The sequence below is a fragment of the Nelumbo nucifera genome, chromosome 1, assembly GCF_055504915.1.
Source record: "Nelumbo nucifera cultivar China Antique chromosome 1, China Antique-T2T, whole genome shotgun sequence".
In the NCBI taxonomy this organism is placed as follows: domain Eukaryota; kingdom Viridiplantae; phylum Streptophyta; class Magnoliopsida; order Proteales; family Nelumbonaceae; genus Nelumbo; species Nelumbo nucifera.
The window spans coordinates 103,376,216-103,400,918 of NC_142649.1; the positions used below are offsets into that span (position 1 = coordinate 103,376,216).

The window sequence follows — 24,703 nt, forward strand, 5'->3', positions numbered from 1 at the left end:
TTTGCAACTTCAACAATATGTTGATTTTTTCTTTCAGCAACTTCATTCTGTTCTGGGGTCCTAACACAGGAGCTTTGGTGAATAACCCCCAAATTAGTGAGATAGCAGGTCAGGTTTTTCTCAAAATATTCTTTTGCATTGTCGGATCTGAAAATTTTAATTCTGGTATCAAACTGGATTAGGACAAATTCATGGAATTGCCTCACAAGTCTGGGAACTTCATCATGGGATTTCATCAAAAATATCCAAGTGAACCATGAAAAATTATCAATGAACAAGATAAAGTATTTGTAGCCACCCATAAAAGGTAAGTGGTAAGGCCCCCACACATCAAAGTGCACAATATGGAATGGAGAAGAAGATCTTTTATTACTCAAAGGATAACTGCTTCTACAATGTTTTGACAACTCACACGACTCACAATGAAGACTGGACAGACTAATTCCCTTAAACAGTTCTGGGAATAAATGACTTAATGTAGAAAAAGAAAGATGACCCAAACAAAAATGACATAACATGACTCGACTGATGGACTCTGTAGATGTAGACCCAAAAGTAGCTTTTCCAGGTTGTCCATGGCTCTGTCCAGGAGTGTCCAGTAGATATATTCCATTTGCCTCATAGCCACTCCTAGCCACTCCCAATCACTTTTTGACACTCCAGATCCTAAAAAACACAGTAGGAAGGAAAGAAGGTTACATAGCAGTTCAATGGCTTAATTAGGCTACTTACAGATAACAAATTTGTATTTAGCTTGGGTACATGAAGAGCAGAAGGAAGTACCAAGGAATCTGTAGCCTTGATGGTTCCCTTGCCGGAGATAGGGGCAAGAGAGCCATCGGCTAGGGTGATTTTGTCACGGCCAGGAAGTAAATCATAAGAAACAAACAAAGTGGAAAGGCTGGTCATATGATTAGAAGCAGCAGAATCAATAATCCAAGGGATCCTACGATTACCTGAAATAGTTGCATGATTGGCAAAAGTCCGTATACCTGAATGAGGAAATGCAGAAGAAGTTGAATTTCCTGGAGGGTTGGAAGAAGAGGCCACACCCTCTAGGTGACTGATCATCCTTCCAAACTTCTCATACTCTGCCTTCATAGCTACTAACTGCTCACTAGCAGTCATCTCTTCAGTTAGGCATCTGTCACTATCTGGACCAGCAGCAATATTGGCACTCCCTGCCTTCATATTATCAGACTTCTTTTGAAACCGAAGAGGAAGAAACTCATGATGCAATTTCCAACACTTGTCTTTAGTGTGTTTTGGCTTCTTACAGTACTCACAAATAATTTCTTTCTTCCCTGAGCTACTTGGAGTCCCTGTAACTCCCTTGGGTTTCACTCCCATATTAGCAAAGTGATCATTTAGACCAGCCCCTTGAACCTGGACAAGTCACCTGCTTTCTTCACTACTTACCAAGGCATAGGCTTGAGACAGTGAAACACTATCCTTGCATAAGATATTTTGCTTTGTGATATCATATTCTGAATTCAGCCTTGTCAAAAACTCAAAAACCTTGTTTCTCTCAACAAGTTTCCTGTAGGTCTCAGCATCATTAGTGTTGTCCCAGGCTACATCTTCTATCAAATCAATTTCTTGCCATAGAGACTTCAGTATTGAGAAATAAACAGCTAAAGGTTTCTCCCCCTGTCTCAAATTCTTCACATCACTCCTCAGCTTGTAAGCCCTAGCCACATTTAATTTCTGGGAATAGGTTTCAACAACACTATCCCAAATTTCCTTTGCTAAATTCATCCACAAATAGTGTTGACTAATCTGCGGTTGCATTGAGTTTACAAACCATCCAATAACAGTATAATTTTCTTGCATCCATTTTTCATATGATGGATCATCTTCCGAAGGAGCCTTTTTGCTCCCGGAGATAAAAACCCCATTTGCCTCTACTGCAGATATGAATTTTTATTGATTGTGACCAATCCAGGTAATTAGTTCCATCTAGCTTGACTGTGGTCACAGCCAGTAGAGAGTCTACAGAGGCTCCCAGAACCTGTCTGGATTCAGCAACATGCTTGTTTTCAACTTCCGAAAGGTTCATCTTCTTAAAATACTTCAAAAATAACTTCTAACAACTTCGAATAACAACAAATGAAGACAAAAGAAAGACTGTGTTGTGAGTCAACCTCTATGCAGTCGTACTTGCTACTTGTGTCACACCTGGAACCCGGGAGAAACAGAGAAATCTCAGTCGCTCCTTGTAGACTTCACAGAACACCAATCCACTTGAATCGATCTTCAAGATGAAGGATGAGAAGACTTTTAGTCACTGAGCACCCAAGTCAAACTCCCTATGGGGCCCGCAATCAAATTTCTCCAAAAAATTAGGGTTTTGGGCAACACACTTGAATCTGTCAGGAGGACGGCAAAACTAGTCCCCTTCTCTACAAAAACCACTAACAACTGGGCTGAAATAGGTTTCTTTAACTATTCATACGATTCAATTCTCCATACACACTGTGTATGGAAAAAAAGAGGTAAAAAAAGAGAAAAGTCGAGCCTGCTCTAATACCATGAAGAAAAACGGCCTTTTGAAAATAAAGGGTTGTTTAAAAAGTTACAAAAAATCAAAAGAAATTAGCAGAAATCAGGTTTCAAGAAGAGAGAATAGGAAGAAGAAGGTGGCGGCAACTAGGGTTCAGAGAGAGATTTTCAAACATAATCTCCTCTTACACCCCCTAATTCCATTTCACTAAGTTAAACTTTAGTAATTTACAAAGAGGCCCCTGGTTGGGCAGAAAATTAAAAAACATAACATAAAAAAGAATAAGAGCCCAGATTAATGCCCATTACAACAAAGAACATAAAAGATAAAAAAGATAAACAGCCTATGGGCCATTCGGCCCATCTTCTCTACAATGTAAAACATAACCTTGCACTAAGGCTAAGATTTCAGATCTAATTGATGTTCCAATACTAGCAGTGCTGAATATACATGAAGTATCTTTCCATTTGAGTTCCTAAAGACCCTCACAAGTCATGAATGTTAGACAGTTTTGTATGCCCTTAGCTTCAATCAGAATGATGTACTTTATGAGTTTATTGTAAATGAATAAAGATACATATTTGATTCATGTTCCCTTGGTATGTTTCTGTGTAATACCCTTAAACTGGACACTTAATGAGACTCGTGTTAGTTTAGAATGTTCACAGCCAGTGGGTCGGTCTGGGGAGACCTATCCTGACAAGGCTGACACTGTGGTGCCACCAAGTCGATTGGGGTGGCCTGTCTCAGCTGCCAGGGTGAGATCCTAGGCACATACAGTGTAGGATTAATTGAATCTTTGAACTGGACCAGATTTTCAGTATTGCCCTGGACCTTGGAGATTGATGGGCAAAACTGGAAAGTTACACCCGACCCCTACACTCGATTATGATACTGCACTAGGTGTCGGATTGGGCTATCTTTGGTGTACCAATCAGTGAGATCCTTAGCGGGGGTCAAAACCTGGGTATGTTGGGACAGTCCGAGAATTCATCTAAGTGGGTGATCATAGTGACAGGATCAGCCCCTTTGTCGGACAAAGGTAATGATCGGGGATGCACTCTCACTGATGGAAACCAAGACTGCCGGCAGCCGATTTCAACCGTTGAGATTTGTTGTGCAAATATATTTTATATAGGATATAAAAGTATATATATATTATCATTTCTAAAATGTTTGCAAAAGGTTTTAATACCCGGGATCCATATAAGTGGAGAGTGCAACACTGTTCCTTACAGCCGAGGGAGAGGTCCTCTCTTGTCGGGCAGTGTATGATCATTATGGGCTGAGAGGTTAAGTGTAAGACCATTGAGGATAACACCTGATGAGCTAATCTTGCATCTGCCCACAGTCCCTGGGTGTTACAAGGTGTCTTGGCCCAGGGACCACTTAGTGTAAGTGTTGGGCCCATAGAGCCCATTTGATGGGTTTCAGGGGGTACACTGTCTTCAGCAGTGCATTCGGCCAGGCCTTGTAACAAAGGCCGGGCTGAACCCATGTGGCTGATGTGTAGATCAATGCTTGGGTCCCACGCCATGCAAAGAAGCCCAACTGGACAGCAGTTTGGAAGGCTTTTTGAGTACATAACCTTAAATGGGCCTTAAGCCCATTTCGAACTGGGCTGATTTGATCAGTCATTTAAAGGGGGCGAATTCTGAAGTGGGTCAGCTAAAAGGATTGGGCTTAGACCCTATCCACTCAGAGAGTCCAAGATCTAAATGAGATTTAGATCTGGAAACCTCCTAATTAGATTTGGAGATAGCTGATCTGATCTGCAGATAAGATAAGGATTATCCCTTATCACTAAGGGACTTCTAACCCAAATATGATTTGGATTAGCAACTCCTAATCTGATTAGGAGCTGATCCCTTTGAGATTATAAAAGGGGAAGGGGGCGGCAGCCTTTTACATGATCAACAACATTCTTCTCTTTGAAGAAAGAGAGATTGAGAGATTTCCTGCATACTGCGAATTCTCTCCTGCCGCCACCTTCCTGCCATTGCCATTCCTTCAGTTCGATCTCCAGTTCTTGGGAGCAATCAAGATTTGATCTTGATCTCAATCTTTTGGGAAAAGATTGGTTGGAGCTGTACTCACAAGCCGTCCAGTTGATTCTTGCGAAGGGTCAAGTTCTTTTGAAGAACATTGTTGATTCTGCTTCATCCTTCAATGGGAGCAGATTTTGGATCCTTCCTTGGGCGTGAACACCTCCATTGGGAGATAGTATTTCTCCGTATCAGGTATAATCCTCTCCCACTCCTTTTGGTTCAAATCTGTTTCAGTTTATGGTTCAAGATTGATCCTTGAAAATATGATTTTCTAAATAGGGAATACGATTCCCAGTTGAAGGGAGAGATAAATTTTTGAAATTCGCCCCTTATTCCGCAATCTTTGGGCGTCCATAGGATGGATCTCTCATCCCTTCAGTGGTATCAAAGCCAGGTTCAAATCTTGAACCAGTTTGTTTCAGATCTGAACCTGCGCAATTGGGCAGAAGGTGTTCTACCCAATTTGCACAGATATGGGTTTTGGGAAATTTGTTCCCAAAATTAATGGGCGAATAATCTGAAATTAATTTTATATAAATCTGATTATTATTTAGAATTGTTCTTTATGATTTTCTTGATTTATGGGCTGTTCGTACAAGAGGAGATCGAAATCTTGGTTTGCGCAAGGAACCTGCAAGATTTGCAGTTTCTTGATTTATTTATTGCATTTGGTCTGTAAATAATTTTTTTTATTTTCTAGACTCAATGTATAGGTATTTGATCTGATGTAATTATTAATAGAAATAGGATTTCTATTTATTTTAATTATGGATCGAAGATGGCGGCGCAGAAAGGGAGATTTCGCAGAGAAGAAGATTTCGCAGATGGGAGAATCGCTATCTGCGATTTGCAGTTTGTGAAACTGCATTCTGTGATCTAACCTTTGTTTTGTAGGATGGATTGTGCGAACAGCCCTGATTTACTGATTGTTGTTTTCTTTTATCAGTAATTAATTTCAGATTATTTTCTTGAATTAAAGATTTAATTAAAGATCAAACCCTAGGCCCATTCGAACCAAGATTGGTTCAAATTGTTTGGACCGAATCAAGGGTTTAATCAAGGCTGAAAGTCAGCCCTAATTTTCCCACTAATGGGCCTAAGGATTGATATTTAATTAAATGGTTAATTCGGCCCAACCTGTAAAGGCCCAGTTTTAAACAGTTAAAACTGCTAAAGGCCCACTTAACCCTTAAAGCTATATGGGTTGAACCGTTCGGCCCACATACCTGAATAATATTAATGGTTAATATTATGGATTTAAAATGGGCTTCAAATGGGCTTTACAGAAAATTAATTGATTGGATCAATTTATCCCTGCATGTGATGTATGGATGTGTGATGTGCTACGTACATGGGCCATAAATACTTGGCCCATGCTCAATCGACAGCGGCTCTTTCGCACACCATGGCTGAATGCACATCATTGCCATGGTGTCCCTTTTTGGTCATTGGATGACCTCTCTCAGTGGTGGGCCCCACACCTCATCATGAGGTCTCGTGCGGAACCCTAGCCGATTTAGGCCCACCAAAATCTGGCTTTATGAAAATCAGTGGGAGCCACTTTGGTTTGACCCAAAGTTAGAACTAGGGCGTAATTATCTGTTCCCTCCAGACAATATGAGTGCATGTGATAGGGAGATTCATATGATGAACTCTCTAAAGGCCTTCCATCATTAGCGCAAGGATGGGTCCTTCAGTAAAGAGGAAACGCACCAGAAAATGGGCTATCCATTTGCTGTTGGGCTTGTCTAAGTGTTTCATAAGATGATAGGGGCGTCATAGACCGATGTGGGAGGGGCTTCACCAGAAAATGGGAACTCTCTCACGGTACCTTGGCGTTCACGAATATGATGGGTAAGCACTCACTGGACAGAAAGGTTTACCTGAAAACGGCTCTGAACCTTGTCTGACAGAGGCCAAAGGGAAAACTCATATGATGAGTGGATATGATCCTTCACAGAAAGGTGGTGGGGTTATGCAGCTGAAACAGTTGGCCTCATGCACCCTATGTGAATTTCCACATCTCCAGAGACAACCCGTAGTCTCCGTCACTGAGAAAGGAGGGAAATCTCAGAGATGAATAAATGGAAATGGATCGTAGATTAAAATCCATATCTATGAAATGAACATGAATCAAATTAGGTCGTGGACTGATGTTTGCTCTTTTATCAGAAAATGGCAAACGGATAATTTGCAAAGCTACTTGATGACAACAAGTTGAAGGGCCCAAACTATGCTGACTGGTATAGGAACCTTATGCTGGTCCTTGCTTCTGAAAAACTTGACAAAGTGGCAAAGAATCCTGCCCCGGAGCGTCCGGGAGATAGGGCTTCTAAGGCCCGAAGGAGAGACTATCAAGAATGGGAGGAGAAAAACTCCTTTGCCCGGTGTTACATCTTTGCCTCCTTGGACAATCCGATACAGAGGCAGTTCGATCAGATCAAACTTGCCAAAGACATATTGGACAGTCTCAGGACAATGTATGAAGAGCAGAATCGTTCTACTCGACAAAAGGTCTTGAAACAGTTCATGACCACACAAATGTCCAAGGGACAACAATTTCACGACCATTGTCTTCGGATGATGGGATACATCAACGAACTGGAGGCTCTTGGATCCGGACTGGACCTTGCAACCCAGATAGATGCTATCCTTAACTCTTTGCCTCCTTCCTTTAATCCGTTCATCATGAACTATAACATAAAAAAGCTGAATGTCAGCTTACAAGAGCTCAACAATATGTTGCAAAGAGCTGAAGAACTGATTAAAAAGGATGAACCTGTAGCCATGCTTGTTGAATCTGGCAAGACAGGCAAGAGAAAGAGGAAGGCAAAGAAGCCTCAGAAGAAAGCCACTAAAAGCAAGAAGCAGAAGAAAGACAAAGCATCGGATGCCTGTCACTTCTACAAGAAGACCGGCCACTAGAAAAGGAATTGTCCTGCCTACCTGGAATCCAAGAAAGGTAACTTCGAAACTTGTGTTATAGAAACCAATTTGTTGGTAGCTTCTGCGTCCTGGTGTATTGACTCCGGGGCTTCAACTCATGCGTGTAACTCACTGCAGGGGTTCAAGGTAAGCAGAAGGCTGAGTGAAGGAGAAGTCACACTCTACTTGGGGACTACTGCAACTGTTGCAGCCGCGGCCATAGGAACCGTGGAATTATATTTTAGAGAAGGAATAATTGTACTGAAAGATTGTCTTTATGTACAAAATTTAAGAAGAAATTTGATTTCTGTCTCAAAACTGTGTGCAGATGGTTATTCTGTCTTCTTTAGTAATACGATTACTATTAAAAGAAACAACAGATTCATCGCATACGGGGAACTGGAGAACGGTCTCTATGTTCTACATCCTTTTCTAGAAACTAACATAACCGAAACTACGTCGGCTGAAATCCCCAAGAGAGCCCGTGATACAGTTAATCCCACGTGTCTGTGGCATTACCGACTTGGCCACATCGGTGTTGACCGAATCACAAGGTTGGTAAAGGATGGTCCTTTGGATTTTCTAGCTATAGAAGATCTTCCCACCTGTGAGCCTTGCCTACAAGGCAAGATGACGAAACGGCCATTTAACGGTAAGCCTGAAAGATGTACGGGCACACTTGACCTAATACATACGTATGTGGTCCCCTGAGTGTTAGGACACAAAATCAACATGTGTATTTCATCACCTTCACAGATGATTTTTCACGATATGGTTACGTGTACCTAATGAGACACAAGTCTGAATCCTTTGAAAAGTTCAAAGAGTTTAGACAAGAGGTCGAGAAACAGTTAGGGAGAGAAATTAAAGCCCTTCGATCAGATCGAGGTGGCGAATATCTCTCTGACGAATTCAGGGACTACTTAAAGGACAATGGGATACTGTCACAATTAGCTCCTCCTGCTACACCACAACTTAACGATGTTTCAGAGAGGAGGAATAGGACCTTATTAGATATGGTCCGATCACTTCTCATACACTCAGAGTTACCCACATCCTTTTGGGGTTACGCATTAGAAACTGCGATCTACGTGCTGAATCAGGTTCCAACCAAATCGGTTCCGAATACTCCATATGAACTTTGGACCGGAAAGAAACCAAGTGTCAGACACTTGAAGATTTGGGGTTGTCCAGCACACGTTAAAAGAACGAGTGCAGACAAGTTGGAATCTAAGACCAGCCGTTGACTATTTTTAGGCTACCCAAAAGGCTCTGTAGGTTACCTTTTCCATGACCCTAGCGAGCAGAAAGTGTTCTGCAGTCGAAATGCGCAATTCTTGGAAACAGACTATATCCTGGACACCCATCGTCAGGAAGTTGTTCTTGATGAGGAGAACTCAGGAGCAATGGGAGATGTCCCACAAGTTCCAGGTAGTGACCAACTTAGAAGATCCACTCGGGCATCCAGGCCACCAGTCCGTTATGGTTATGATCAGGATAGTTACCTGGTGGAAACCTTGACTAGTGAGGAGGATCCTGTGACTTACGCGGAAGCTATGTTGGACATAGATTCCCAGAAGTGGGTGGAGGCCATGAGAGCAGAGATGGACTCAATGGAGGCCAATGGAGTCTGGACTCTAGTAGATCCACCCTCCGGGGTAAAAGCAATCGGTTGCAAATGGATTTACAAGAGGAAGAAGGGCCCCGATAGCAGGATTGAGACCTTCAAGGCTCGTCTAGTGGCAAAAGGGTACACTCAGAAAGAAGGCATCGATTATGAGGAAACCTTTTCGCCTGTGGCCATGCTTAAATCCATTAGGATCCTGCTAGCTGTAGCAGCATACCATGATTATGAGATTTGGCAGATGGATGTCAAAACTACATTCCTGAATGGAGATCTTACTGAAGATATCTATATGCAGTAGCCGCAAGGCTTCATTACTGCAGGTCAGGAAAACATGGTATGTAAATTTAATAGATCCATTTATGGACTTAAGCAAGCTTCTAGAAGTTGGAACATCCGTTTTGACTCTACTGTCAAATCGTTTGACTTCGAGCAGAATCCGGATGAACCCTGTGTCTACAGGAAGTTCAGTGGAGATAAGGTTACCTTCTTGGTTCTATATGTAGATGACATTCTACTCATTGGGAATGATGTAGGAATGTTAACTACAGTGAAAGTATGGCTTTCGCAGCAATTCTCCATGAAAGATCTTGGAGAAGCCTCCTATATACTGGGTCTTCGACTCTATAGAGATAGATCGAAGCGGATAATTGGATTATCCCAATCTGCTTATATTGACAAAATAGTCAAAAGATACAGCATGGAAAACTCCAAGAAAGGAAATGTTCCTTTCAGGCACAGAGTCACTCTCTCCAAGAAGATGTCTCCCAAGACTTCTGAGGAGATTGATGGCATGAAAGACGTTCCCTATGCCTCTGCCGTAGGAAGCATCATGTATGCCATGCTGTGCACTCGTCCTGACATTGCTCAGGCAGTGAGTGTAGTAAGCAGATTTCAGGCCAACCCAGGGCAGGAGCATTGGACTGCTGTGAAAAACATACTTAAGTACCTTCGAAGGACAAAAGAGTTTTGTCTGGTGTTCGACGGTAGCTCACTACAGATCCAGGGGTTTACAGATGCCGATTTCCAGTCAGACCCAGATGATAGAAAGTCTACATCTGGATATGTTTTCACGATAGGATCGTGTGTTGTTTGCTGGAAAAGCAGCAAACAGGGGTCCACTGCAGACTCCACGACCGAGGCCGAATACATTGCCGCAAGTGAGGCTGCCAAAGAAGCTGTGTGGATGAAGAAGTTCGTTCACGAGTTGGGAGTTGTTCCGTCCAGCACATCACCCATCCCATTGTTGTGCGACAACAATGGAGCCATTGCTCAAGCTAAGGAGCCACGAGCCCACTCGAAGTCGAAGCACATCGAGAGGAAGTACCACGTACTGCGGGAGATTGTTGGTAGAGGGGACGTCCTGATTCAGAAGGTAGCGTCAGCGGAAAATGTAGCAGACCCATTGACAAAGCCACTATCACAGAAAGTGTTTGAGAAACACGTGGAAAGCATGGGACTCCGGCTAGTACCTGATTGGACCTAAGTGCAAGTGGGAGCTGTTAGACAGTTTTGTATGCCCTTAACTTCAATCAGAATGATGTACTTTATGAGTTTATTGTAAATGAATAAAGATACATATTTGATTCATGTTCCCTTGGTATGTTTCTGTGTAATACCCTTAAACTGGACACTTAATGAGACTCGTGTTAGTTTAGAATGTTCACAGCCAGTGGGTCGGTCTGGGGAGACCTATCCTGACAAGGCTGACACTGTGGTGCCACCAAGTCAGTTGGGGTGGCCTGTCTCAGTTGCCAGGGTGAGATCCTAGGCACATACAGTGTAGGATTAATTGAATCTTTGAACTGGACCAGATTTCCAGTATTGCCCTAGACCTTGGAGATTGATGGGCAAAACTGGAAAGTTACACCCGACCCTTAGACTCGATTATGATACTGCACTAGGTGTCGGATTGGGCTATCTTTGATGTACCAATCAGTGAGATCCTTAGCGGGGGTCAAAACCTGGGTATGTTGGGACAGTCCGAGAATTCATCTGAGTGGGTGATCATAGTGACAGGATCAGCCCCTTTGTCGGACAAAGGTAATGGTCGGGGATGCACTCACTGATGGAAACCAAGACTGCCGGCAGCCGATTTCAACCGTTGAGATTTGTTTTGCAAATATATTTTATATAGGATAAAAGTATATATATTATGGTTTCTAAAATGTTTGCAAAAGGTTTTAATTCCCGGGATCCATATAAGTGGAGAGTGCAACACTGTTCCTTGCAGCCGAGGGAGAGGTCCTCTCTTGTCGGGCAGTGTATGATCATTATGGGCTGAGAGGTTAAGTGTAAGACCATTGAAGATAACACCTGATGGGCTAATCTTGCATCTGCCCACAGTCCCTGGGTGTTACAAGGTGTCTTGGCCCAAGGACCACTTAGTGTAAGTGTTGGGCCCATAGAGCCCATTTGATGGGTTTCAGGGGGTACACTGTCTTCAACAGTGCATTCGGCCAGGCCTTGTAACAAAGGCCGGGCTGAACCCATGTGGCTGATGTGTAGATCAATGCTTGGGTCCCACGCCATGCAAGGAAGCCCAACTGGGCAGCAGTTTGGAAGGCTTTTTGAGTACATAACCTTAAATGGGCCTTAAGCCCATTTCGAACTGGGCTGATTTGATCAGTCATTTAAAGGGGGCGAATTCTGAAGTGGGTCAGCTAAAAGGATTGGGCTTAGACCCTATCCACTCAGAGAGTCCAAGATCTAAATGAGATTTAGATCTAGAAACCTCCTAATTAGATTAGGAGATAGCTGATCTGATCTGCAGATAAGATAAGGATTATCCCTTATCACTAAGGGACTTCTAACCCAAATATGATTTGGATTAGCAACTCCTAATCTGATTAGAAGCTGATCCCTTTGAGATTATAAAAGGGGAAGGGGGCGGCAGCCTTTTACATGATCAACAACATTCTTCTCTTTGAAGAAAGAGAGATTGAGAGATTTCCTGCATACTGCGAATTCTCTCCTGCCGCCACCTTCCTGCCATTGCCATTCCTTCAGTTCGATCTCCAATTCTTGGGAGCAATCAAGATTTGATCTTGATCTCAATCTTTTGGGAAAAGATTGGTTGGAGCTGTACTCACAAGCCGTCCAGTTGATTCTTGCGAAGGGTCAAGTTCTTTTGAAGAACATTGTTGATTCTGCTTCATCCTTCACTGCGCCATCTTCAGTGGGAGCAGATTTTGGATCCTTCCTTGGGTGTGAACACCTTCATTGGGAGATAGTATTTCTCCGTATCAGGTATAATCCTCTCCCACTCCTTTTGGTTCAAATCTGGTTCAGTTTATGGTTCAAGATTGATCCTTGAAAATATGATTTTCTAAATAGGGAATACAATTCCCAGTTGAAGGGAAAGATAAATTTTTGAAATTCGCCCCTTATTCCGCAATCTTTGGGCGTCCATAGGATGGATCTCTCATCCCTTCAATGAACTCCCCAGATTTCTCAAGGATCAGCCATTGGAATTTTGTTTAACAGATCTATGGGAAGGAAGGGACCAAATCTACACATAATCCTGTCTTCTAGAGACCCCATTCCATGCTCTGATCCTCCAAGAGATAGGAAGACAAGGCCATCAATCTCAAGGAGTAAAATAACAACAAAAGTAGGTAGAAGAATTGCTATCTCAACACAGAGGGTCCCTAAAACCACTCATCTATTCCTACTTCTCCACTGGCTAAGCTAAATAAAATAAAGTATAAGAATTTTTATCCCAGCAAAATAACCAAGCATCACTCCTAGTCCTTTCTACAGCTCCTCCGATCAGACTTATCTGCTAAAGAGTTGGCTTGTTTAAGAATCCATCTGAACAAGATATCCATGCTAGAAGCTAGCATCTACAATAAGAAAATGGAAAGATCAGTGGTCCCTCATTCAGCTAATGACCACCTGAAAGTGTCTCTCCACTTCTTGCCATGTCTAAGATTTACTTAAGCTTATAGTTTGTTAGTTTGTTAACTTCTTAAAAGATTTTTAAAAGGTTAGGACTCTCAGTTCCTCTTTCAAAAGTGGAACTGTATGATCTGATACCATGCATCATCAGTTAGATACCATTAATTTACTGATTGATATCATTATCCTTATGCTATAACACTAAAAAATAATAATAAAACTAACTATGATGACTCTTTGTCCAGAAGTGGGGTAAGTAGGAGTTATATTGGAGCTCAGCCCTACCAGATTAGTGTAAAGAGACTGGGCCGAATGGGTCCTAGTATCTTCTCTTGTAATATCTTTTCTTTTATTGTTGGCTAATGGGCCTCTCTTAATGGGCCTGTTATTTCTTTTTGTTTAATCTTTTTATGTTACTGCCTAGCTGGCCGCCCACTTAAGGGCATACTTGTCATTACTCTAACTTTAATTCTTAATAAAAAAAAAGAATTAGAGGAGAAAGGGAAGATAATTCGATTCTTATTCTTCTTCCTTCTCTTTTCGCCATCTTCTTCTCTTGTGTTGCTGCTCTTACTTCTCTTCTTCCTTTTTCTTCTAATCTTCAAATTTACACCTAATATTTGAGGACTGATTTACATCTATTAGCTACTGTTTTTAAAGGTCTATGGATTTCTCTTTTCTCCTTTTAATTTCTTGCTCCTGCTTACATTTTTCCTTCTTTGTTTTTTTATGAGTAATAGTATAATTTTATTAATTTTTTTTATCAATATATAATTTTATTAATTCAGAAAATGATTTAGAATCATGATTTCATACAACATCCCACAGAGAGGCGCAAGCTGCAAACCCTCCTAGAAACTTACAGGTTAACTAGGAATAAATTATAGAAATCACAGCTGAGCCCAAAACAGTTCTTCCCTATTTTTTTCACTTCTTTTTAAGCAATAAAATTATCTTGATATTGTAATCAATCAAAATAATCTATATATTGTTATGCTGCAAGATTAGTGACACTTCAACCTTCATGCAGGATCTTTTTCTTTGAAGGTAAAGACGAAATTAAAAATAAAAAGAAGATTAGAAGAAGGATGACCAGCAGTCACCTGAAAGAAGAGAAATAAAAAGAGAAAAAGAAACAAACCAATATCACCCACTTACACCTCCCACTTCAACCAAAAAACCACACACACATCACAAACCAAATAAACCAACTACTTAAAATCAAAAAACCCAAACCCCCTCCAGACCCCAGCCAACACCCTTACAGACCTGAACCACTCCCCAAAACTCCAATTACTCATCTCTACCAAGAGATTGAAAAATCGCCTTTTTATTATCCTTCTGAAATTTCTTTGTTTTCTTCACCTTCCTGATAGGACCTAACCCAAACAAACCCCCTCTTAACCTTGCAAAGACTTTTGAAACCAGAACCTCCTGTCTAGGTCCTGTTGCATCTCCCAGACTTGACATTCCACTTATAATTTTTCTGGCCCTTACAGCTCTCATTTACCTTTCTAATTCCAAGACTGCACTCTTTTCAAAAGTTTGAGAAGCAGAAACTCTCCATTCTTTATGTCATCTTCCCTTGGAAAAAACATTTTTCATCTTCAACCTTATGAAAAACAGCTTTCCTTGCCAACTCCAAAACCTTCTCTCTCACAATCCTTTTCCTCCAGTTCCATGAACGCCTTCCTTGATGCTTCTTGATACTGTCCCTCTTCATCATCAGACTCACAACTACCTCCAACATCTTCTTCTGAAAGCTTGGTCCTGTACCGTCTTTTCCTTTTAAAAACTTGTGCATTTCAGCCACCTAACCTTCCTTTATCAGTGTTCACCTCTCTAACTTGTCCTCACCAACTTTCCTCCCAGATTCTTCCCCTACTTCCTTGACTCTGACTTCAAACCCCCTCTACTTTTTCATCCTCACCCCCGACCTAGCTTCTTTCCTCCTTACCCTTCTTCTCTCCCTACTCTTTCAACTTAGGCCACACAATTGTATTTAACACCTCCAACCACCACCTCGTCTCCCCCTTCTCCGCCTACCAACCTCTTTGCACCTTCTTCCCTTCCACCTATAAAATCCAGATTAAACGATATCCGGGCAGCAGATTCGGTATTTTGCTAACTCTATTCTCAAAGGTTTCTTGCAAAAAAATAATGCCTTCAAACCCAACCCACCCTACCCTTGAATGCAGGGAAGGTAGCGTCGGGAAGGGTTTTGCTTTTTCATGTGCAGGGAGGGTTTGGATTCTCAAAATCCAACCCGCTATGGGTGTTGGAGCAGGTATGGGATGGGATGTTTAGGGAGGCAGGTAGGGTCTAGAATTTACAAAACCCTCCCCAAACCCACCTTGTTGCCATCCCTATCCGCTATGAATGTTTCAACTCTGGATTGAACATCAAAAACCTTCTTACCCATATACCAGATCCTGATTCCTCACTCTTGATACTTGTAGGAATCTCCTTGTCAGTGTAAAAGAACTTTGCCATACACCATACGAAACCATCTCAATCACATAACGAGGACTCAATGACCTTAGTCTTACATAAAGCTCTAGCTCATCTGGGTTTTCAACCAACTTCAAAACAGAAGATGATAGACCACCATTAAGGTCTACCGAAAACCCAACACCAAATGAGCTCATGTTACCTTTTAGGATGCCAGAATGTCGCATGATCCATCCCCACTAAGCTTGGAATTGTTAAGAAGCCACACTTTTCAATACAGGCCTCCAAACCAAAATCTCCCATTCTCCCCTACAAGTTAGCCTCTTGACCCCAATCACATCTCTTTACATCCATTGCATTAAATTCGTCCCAACATGAGCATCAACACAACCACCCAGCCCAGCACAATTACACTTTTTATTTTCCATTTTGCCCTTATCTTCAACCTTTGAACTCCCACCCCTAACTTTTTTGACTCTCCTCCCCCCCTCCCCGCAGTCCTCAAGCCAACACATTTGAAGACAATCCTTAACCACTAACCTTAGGTCAAACCACTCCCCAATGAGTTCAATGCAATGGACGATGGGACCAAGTGAATCTCCTCAATCTTAACCAAAATCCGTGCCATTACCAGGTTCTTTCCACCTATTTGTACGAGGGTCAACTTTCCTGAAACTCCCACACCCATCCAAAGATATTGATCCAAACGAGCCTTCTTACCCCCACTTTTCATATTGCTCCAACCAAAAGATTCCATCTGTCCAACCTTAGCTCTGGCAACCTCATTTGATTAGCTTTTAAATCTAAAATCTCATCTGCTTCCTCCTTACTGCTCAATATAAAGAGAAAAAAACAAGCATTCAATTTTCTAACTTGAATTCTCTTCTTTGATTGCCCCTCCATGCGAACCCACTCCAAAACTACCGCCCTGCTAGTCATGTTTCCAACCACCTAACTCTCTCAACCACATTTCCAAGAATAGGATGTCTGACCTCAAAATCATGGGATACAAAGACCATCCACATAGATAAACCACACCATAAAAAACACGAGCAATGAAAACTATGCAATAAATTCTTCACCTGTCCACTCCCACATGTGGTTGAATTCAGTTGGATTAGGAGGTGGCACTATATAAGGATATTTTATCTTTTCTTTTCTTTGCTAGTATATTCTACAAAAATGAAGTTATTTGTTTTGTAACTACTGAAGTGTGCAGCCTTGAGATTCCTTTTCTTCCTCAAGCCCTAGTCTCTAGACCCATTAAAAACCTATGTCATAGAAGACCTATCTTTGAGTATGTATCCTACATCAAAATAACTTTACATGCCTTAACAGAAAACATGATTGCAATCACTCCATAGAACTGCATATATAATTGAACAAATATCATGTTCACATTGTCATGAATGTGAATGAAATTCACTAACCTGTTCCCACAGTTTGTGAGGCCAAAAGGGCACAGCTCCACCTTGTCCACATGATAGAGTTTAGCAAACTGTTCATATGGAAAAAGCATCTGTAACAACAAAAACAGAATCAGTGCAAAGAATGTCAGAAAAAAAGTCGACCAATCAAAAGAAATAAATCAGAAGAGCCCTGGGAAATTAGGCCCCGTTTGGCATCACTCCGGAGAATCATTTCTGGCGATTCTCACATTTCTTTGGAGCGGAATGGTGTTTGGGATCGTTCATTCCGAAGAATGGCTCCAATTCTGGATGGAATTTCTCATCTGAATGGCCAATTCGAAGAATCCACTTTTTACGTTTCTGGGGATGAGTGATTCTCATCCTCAAGTTTCTTGCTATGTCCTTTAATTAAAAACGAACACAAGTGCCCATGTTTCACGTGTGAACATGGGCACTTTTGTAATTATGCAATACAAAACACAGAAGCCCTAATCCCAGTCGCATTTTTCTCCGACCCTCAACGGTTCTCTTCTCCAATGTCTCTCTACAACACAGGCGATACCAGGTAACTCATCCTTCTTCTTCGTTTCACTTTTAATCTGTACTACCCCAAATTCTCACCAGTTGTGTTCTTTTTTTTTCTCTCTTTCTCTTACTGTCATTGCTCCCAGAATATTTCCAAGGAAAGGGTGTAGATCTCTGCAACTCTCCAACGGTGCCGTCTGCAACCCATACGATCTCAGGTAAACTACTCATCCTTCTTTTTTTTTCACTTTCAATCAATACAACACCGAAAGATCTCACGGTTTCTCTCTGTTTTTTGTCTTTTTTTCTCTGCCTTTGTTCTCAGACTTCTGTTTATACGCTACCCCTTTTGGATTGAGTTGGTTATTTCTGTTTATACATGGAGCTATGGGTTCTTTCTTATCACCATTATTCTTGTGGAGATATTTATTATAGGTATTTTTTTCATAGATTTGAACTATGGATTCATTTTCCTCACTACTTGATTTTATTTTCCTTTTTGTTTCCATTTTTGTGTATACATGTGCTGCATTTAGTCTAGTTACAGAAAGAAGGCAAGTAACTTCAACTTGGTAGTCGACTTGTGGATTTATTTAAATCATGTCCTGCTTTCTATTTTCTCTGACCTGAACATCAGAAAATGTAAAGCGAGACCAGAATCAGATCTTATACTTTTGCCACATAGCTATAAAAAAAATGAAAGAATTACATATATACATAGTGCAACGTCCATGATTCTTTTGATGCTCTAAGATGAAAACTGGGTGTATCAGTCTGGTTGACAAGATTTTTTTTGATTAATTAGCAATGGCTTTCCCCGTTGCCCCCTTTTTTTCCCAAAGTGCTGGTTGTGGGATTTGATTCCGCGTCAATGCTGGGACGACCAAGCTAACACACCAACAAGCCAGCTGAGAATGTGGTGTGGAATTTCAGGAATGAACTTTCAGATGGTTTTCAAAAGATATGCAATTACAAATCAGGTGGGTATGCAGGCCTGCAAATTATTGGCTAAACAAGGGGTGAATAGACAGCGGATGTTTTGGGCTCAAATGTAAAAGGGATGATGGGTTGTATCTATAATGTGTATGTTTTCTTTTGTATCCACAACCTATTGCTGTATTTTTCTTAAATTTAAAGAATGAATTACTTCTTTATTGCTGATCAGAAAAGGGAGGTAACATTGCATTAAGTTTTCTGGGTCCATTGGTTTTGGTAACTCTTTGAAAGCATAAATGATGGCCCCAATTAAGGGGCTGTTTGTAATGGTGGATTACTTTGTGGGGTCAGCAGTCCTCATTTGGAGTGTCTGATGTGTAATATTTTATGAACTACTGAATAAGAGATGAAAAATCCCCTTAGTATGATATTGAATCCATTCTACTTAAAGATTCTAGTTCTTTAATCAGTCATACTTAGTATTCATCTTTTCTGCTCAGACCGTTGGACAGATAAATATAGATAGTTGAATATTTGAGTAAATCCATTTAGTCAAGCATGCAGAGATGGCAAGATGGAAAAATGATGAAAAATCCACCATGAATATTTTCTGATCAATAGATTTTAAATCTATCAAACGGTCAAAGAATTGATTCAAACAAATTGGTGGCTGCCAAACGCGATTCTGCTTCTGAGAAGCAAGAATCAAATGACTGTGCCAAACAGGACTGGTGATTCTCAGGATGAAAATTCTCAGAATCCATTCTTTTCTAAAAGGATTCTGAGAATGAGAATCCCCAGAATTGATGCCAAACGGGGCCTTAAGAGCTCGAAATAATACGGCGTGAGTTTATGAAATACCTTGCAGCTGTGTTTTCCACCATTCTCAGTTCCAAACCCCATTGGATTGTATATCGAAATTTTAGAGGCCCTAAACTGCTGCACAACTTTACTGACAGATGTTTTCAAGCCATTACTAGCATTTGATGAATGTGCAGCCTCTAATACAGCAGTAGGCGCTACATGAATGCCATCAACCTTTGTGGACTTTGCGAAATGCCCTCCAGTGCGAGAACATGGAAGATCAGAAATGTCAGATGATAAAGATCTATTCCCTAAAGACTTCAATACATGTGAGTCTTTGCTCCTTTCTTTAGCCCTGGAATCTGCTTTTTCAGGTATCAAGGCTGGGGGGTTACTTCTTCCAGGCACATCTATAACCATCTTCTCCACAGCAGAAGCTCCATAAAATGGCATTTCATTCCTCAAGCTTTTCTCAGAAGCAACATCAGCCTTGGATTTGGAAGGTTGTGAAACTGAGGGAGGAATGTTATTTCTAGAGCAGTTAGCTGAAAATTGTAAAGAACTAGAACCAGACGAGATGATATCCCCAACTTCAGTTACACTTGAGTGAGTACAATTATCACAAAAATCATTTATAGACCCACTTGAGTCTAGAGCTCCTTCCCAGAAATCAGAAGAGGATGTAGAAGATTCAGAAGTAGTAGATTCATCAGAGCCATTGCTTGAACTTGAAAAATCATTTGAACTTGAAAATGACGGACTAGTTGATGTGCTGTAGACCTCATCATCACAACTCAATTTACTCTGCTTTAATTTACTTGAACAAGAAAAGCTATCTTCAGAACCAACCAAACTATTAAGCTCTAAAGGAGGTGATTCATTTAGCTTACTGTCATCAACAACAGTGGTCGCCTTGAGCTTAGCAGAACTGGTATCAACAGGTTGAGGAGCTTCTGATCTGCCAGGTGGATTTAAACTAGGGACCTTGCTAGCATAAATATCATCTGATGATTCATCCACACCAGTGGATGCAGAAATGTCAGACAACAATGATACACTGGAAGATTCAAAAGTGATGTATGTTTTCTTGGCATCCAAAAGTGGCTCAATTTTATTATCATGCTTCTCACGTGGAACTTCTGAACAGGAAACAAATTTAGATGATGCAGGTTCCTTAGATAAGGTTTCAACTGGTTTACCACCACAACTGTCTTCTAACTCAGTATTGTCAGAAAATTTACACTGTTCTCCTTGCAATACTGCCTTTTGGCCAGAGTTGGTTCCCTCGTTATTAAACTGGCTAGTAGCATATGGAGGATGACATTCATCCTTGTGACCTTGTCTCCAATGGATAATTTGACACTTCCCAGAACTGCAAGAATGCACAATAAAGGTGAAGTATAGAAAGAAAGACCCCTCAAAGAATCCATGGCCAGAATAAACAGCTAAAGGTTTTGTTTACAGTAGCGTGTCAACAATAAGTTGCATGCTAGTCCCATTATATACAGGGAAGCTTATAACCTGCCATCCCTGGAAATTCAGAAATCAAATCAACTCAACTCAACAAAGACTTAATCCCAATTATCAGTGGTTGGCCATGCTAATCCTGTCTTCAGGAAATTCAAACTTTTTTGTACTAAAAAAAGAAACAATAAATGCAACTGCAGATTGATATAATGGAAGACATCCAACCAAATATCTCCTAACTGCTGTATAACCATCTTTCTCCAGAACAGAAAAAGTGTAATATGATATGAAAATGAGATCAGCGCAAAGCTTAGGGTATCAAAAAAGACAAATGGTAGATTGGCAATTTCTAGATAAACTACCAGTACCTGCAATATGGTTGGTAGACCTCAATACCCATCTAAAGAAGGGATCCAATCCTAAGCGATTAGAGTGCAGCATGAGAACAAGAGAAGGAATGATAATGCAAGCATACCACCAGATTAGAGCACCAATTTATGTTAATGTGTGTGTGGTATACATAAAACATGTATATGTATTTATGCACATGTACTTATATAAACCATCAAATTTGTTGATAGTAGTAGCAATAAAAGTAGATAATAGATTTAAATCTTCCTAAAATATCTAGAATTATTTAAAACTTTAGTAAATAATGTAAGGGCAATGAGGAAGATACTACTTTTGGTTCATGGACTTGGAAAAGTGTATGATAATATGATATTAAATATTCAAATAGGTTCTTTCTTAATGTGTATGTATGTCAGAAGAAAGAGTGAAGAGGAGACGAACTAAAAATAGGACAGCTGAGAGAGTACATTTAATTTTTTTTATTTCTTAGTACTTGGCTGCTTACATGAAGATAGAGAAGAAAAGAGGAGGCTAGGGAAAAGATGATTATTGATTGCCACTGCCTAGAATTCACACTACAAATTTTCATTGCGCTTTTGTAAATTTTTGTATGCAAGTGTAAATCGGTGCACTCAGAGCAGGAATACTACCCAAAGAGCATGGATGGGGGCACTAAGGTCCAAATGTCCAATATAGCACTCAAACCCTCATTATTACATGCACTCTCCAAATGGATGCCTAATCCATGATTGACACACATCTCACTCCACTTTCCAAACACTCAAAGGATTCCTAAGGCACATTATTTCTTATAGTTCACGTTTTTCTCCTTGTTATAGATGAAGATCTGGCATATGCTACCTAAGACTAACTTTTAGATCAACTTATGCTTTTACCAAAAAAGATCAATTCATGCCCTCTTTACAGGTAATATGATGTTAAAACTTATGAGATAAAAAAAAAAAAAAAAAATTAATAGCAAATACATTTTTGCACGCATATCCCCAGGTCCTTTCTTTTCAGCCTGCCCAGTCAACTCCTGGACAAATTGGATTGAGGTGCACATAATACAGTCATTTGTGTCCCACAGAAGGGGACAAAATAAAGAATGTGAGGAAAGATGCAACCTGAAAAATAATAATAAATTAATAGATACCTTCAAAATATCATACTAGAAATAGCACAAGATATGCTGAAGCTTCTAGAAATCAATCCTATATTGAAGGATTCTTCCAAAACCATGTTCATGCAATCTAAGTTCACAAGAAAGGGAAATTTTGTTGCCCTAACTAATTAAAGCATGACCAAAACTAGCCTCTTTATCCTTTGAGGGATTTCACGAATTTTTTCCCATTAATGTTTATAAATTCATTACCTTGGTTGACTTTATCAAAACTGTAATGCTTCTACAGGTGGATATATCAGTTATCACTCCTTGCTAATTGCTATGAAATTTTAAGATATTTAAGAATTTTCTTTTATATAGGTTCCAGTAGGTTGATACTGTGGATCCACTAAGAAGATAATCTAAAGCAGGTTACTTGATATTCGGAGCTACATGCCAAATTTACAATGTCAATTGTTCCTTATCCATTCTCCAATCAAATTCCACTTCTTCCATTTGATCTAAAGAAAATGTTGGGTGTACAATGAATTAGTTTTCCAGCCCTTCCCAATAAAAAAGAGCTAGAACAACTGTGCTTCCACCTTCCCTAAATTACATTCTGAAACAAGCCCCCAACTATTTTGCCGGTTTGCCCAAATTATCCATTCAGTCTAAATACCAAATTGTTACCCATTAAACACAATTGAAGTTATATGGATGTATCAAGTTGATACAAACACATAATTCCGCGATTGTGCGGGCAGAATTTACACCAGCAACCAAGCCAACTGAAAACCCTAAACCAAAACCATAGATTCCAATTAGAATAAGGGTGTACATACCAGTAGCGGACGGCCTTGCATCGAGCACAGCGCGTAGTGGTGGGGCGATAACAAACAGCACACTGTGATTGACGAACAGTAACTGAAACGGTGCCGTACTCAAAAGCAGCCTCGACAGCTGCCCTGGCTTCCTGTTCGGAAGCCAACTCCATGAGTCTCCTGATCTCCTCCTGCCTGGCTACCGCAATCGTCCATTTCCGACGAATTACGAAGCCGAAGATGGGGCTGAAGACGAAGAAGAGGAGCAGGACCAGGTACGAAAACCCTAGATCCCCGGGAACAAGCATTTATCCGGCACCCAAGATGCATCCAGAACACCCGACCCCAGTTCTCTGCTCTTACCAGACCACATAAAGACCGGCGCTGCTTCTTCTTCTGCATGCAATAGATGACCAACGGATCAGTGGTGTCTCGCGATGTGCGCCATTGATTATTGACGACGATACATCATGCTTCAGTAATAATAGCTGCATAGGAAAGATCGAGGACGGCTGAGAGAAGAGCTTCCAGAGAGAGCGATGTCATAACTCACAACAAACAGCAGCAGCAGTGAAAGATGACGCTCGTTTCTAGTACTGACTGATTGGAGGTGCATTCGTTCGTACCTCGTTTCTCTGGATGGCCTAAAAGATTTCTGAGATCAGAGATTTTAGAAAGAAAGAAAGAAAGAAACTGACCATGGATGGCTGGATGGAGAAATAAACAGATTGTCAAATTAATTTCCATTTATTTATTTATTTCCTTGTTTTTTTTAAGTAAAATATAACCAGGTCACGATTGGAGGGAAGGAATTTTGAGGTATTCGTGAATCGTGGTATCGATAAGCGTGAACTCTGAGCTCATCAAATATTCGAACCGGACGGGACTCGGGCACGCATTGCACACGCCAACCATCTTTGGTCGGACCGGCCGACAAGAGTGAGGAAAGAAATCGTATAATCGTGGGTTCCTTCTTCCACAATCCAACAACTAGTTGCCACGTGGCTAGAATTTCGATCCGTCAAGGTTAACCACAGAAAATTCCGTGAAATCGATGCTTGATGGTCCAACCAATGTAATAGCTTTAACGGCTGTGACAGTTAAACCCCCAGAAAAAGACCGCCTGCCACGGAACAGTTTTCTATTCGTGGTGTGACGCGGATCCATCATCATTCGTGCAATATATGGGGACCAAAAGATGATCCTAGGGTCAGAGTGGGTTCTCGGCTGGCAGCCTCCCACCAACCACTGATGAAGATGTCTCACTCACCAAGCGCGTTAAAAAGTCAAAAACTGCCTCAACTCAAACTTGGACAGGCCGACATAAGCATAGATCGGATCTGGCATGATTGAACCCGATTACCCGAATGATGATCGAACCGGTCACGCCTTGGGTGGTTGGTTCAATCTTGGGTGTATACAAATCTTGGCTTCTTGGCCATGCTAGCCCGGTCCGGTCCGGTCCACTATCAGGGTGAGTAGTACCGTGGTGGTGGGCCCAAAACAGAGGCCGGCGAATCAGTGATTGGTGGTTAGAGTAGACTAGTAGAGTAGAATTTTGACTAAAACATCCAAGTGGAAGAAAAAAAAAAAAAAAGGACAAAATAAGGACTAGAAAACAAGAAGAAGCAATCAATGCTTCGTCAGCAAGACTCATAACCGGAGTCGAAACAAAGGAAAAACAAAACAACTTTTTCTAGTCAATCCATTCCATCTCGAATTAAAACTTTAAAAAGGAAGAGACGCGATTTCATTCAAAGTGCGAAAAGACAGATCTCGACGACACTTTGTGCCAGTAGCCCCATGCGCACCAAATTGAAATATACCCGATATG

The 24,703-nt window shown here is 41.0% G+C and overlaps 1 protein-coding gene across 1 annotated transcript in view; it reads right to left on the reverse strand.

Annotated features, from left to right (window-relative positions):
- LOC104611966 (ubiquitin carboxyl-terminal hydrolase 17-like) overlaps window positions 1-23,571 on the reverse strand; it is a 35,040-nt gene extending 11,469 nt beyond the window's left edge. The window contains exons 1-3 of the mRNA XM_088890824.1: window positions 22,891-23,571; window positions 19,183-20,497; window positions 16,882-16,970 (exon numbers count right to left, since the gene is read on the reverse strand). Of these exons, the coding sequence (XP_088746950.1) occupies window positions 16,882-16,970; window positions 19,183-20,497; window positions 22,891-23,177 (1,691 nt within the window). The 5' untranslated portion in view covers window positions 23,178-23,571. The remainder of the gene's footprint in view (window positions 1-16,881; window positions 16,971-19,182; window positions 20,498-22,890) is intronic.
- Window positions 23,572-24,703: the final 1,132 nt, after the last annotated feature.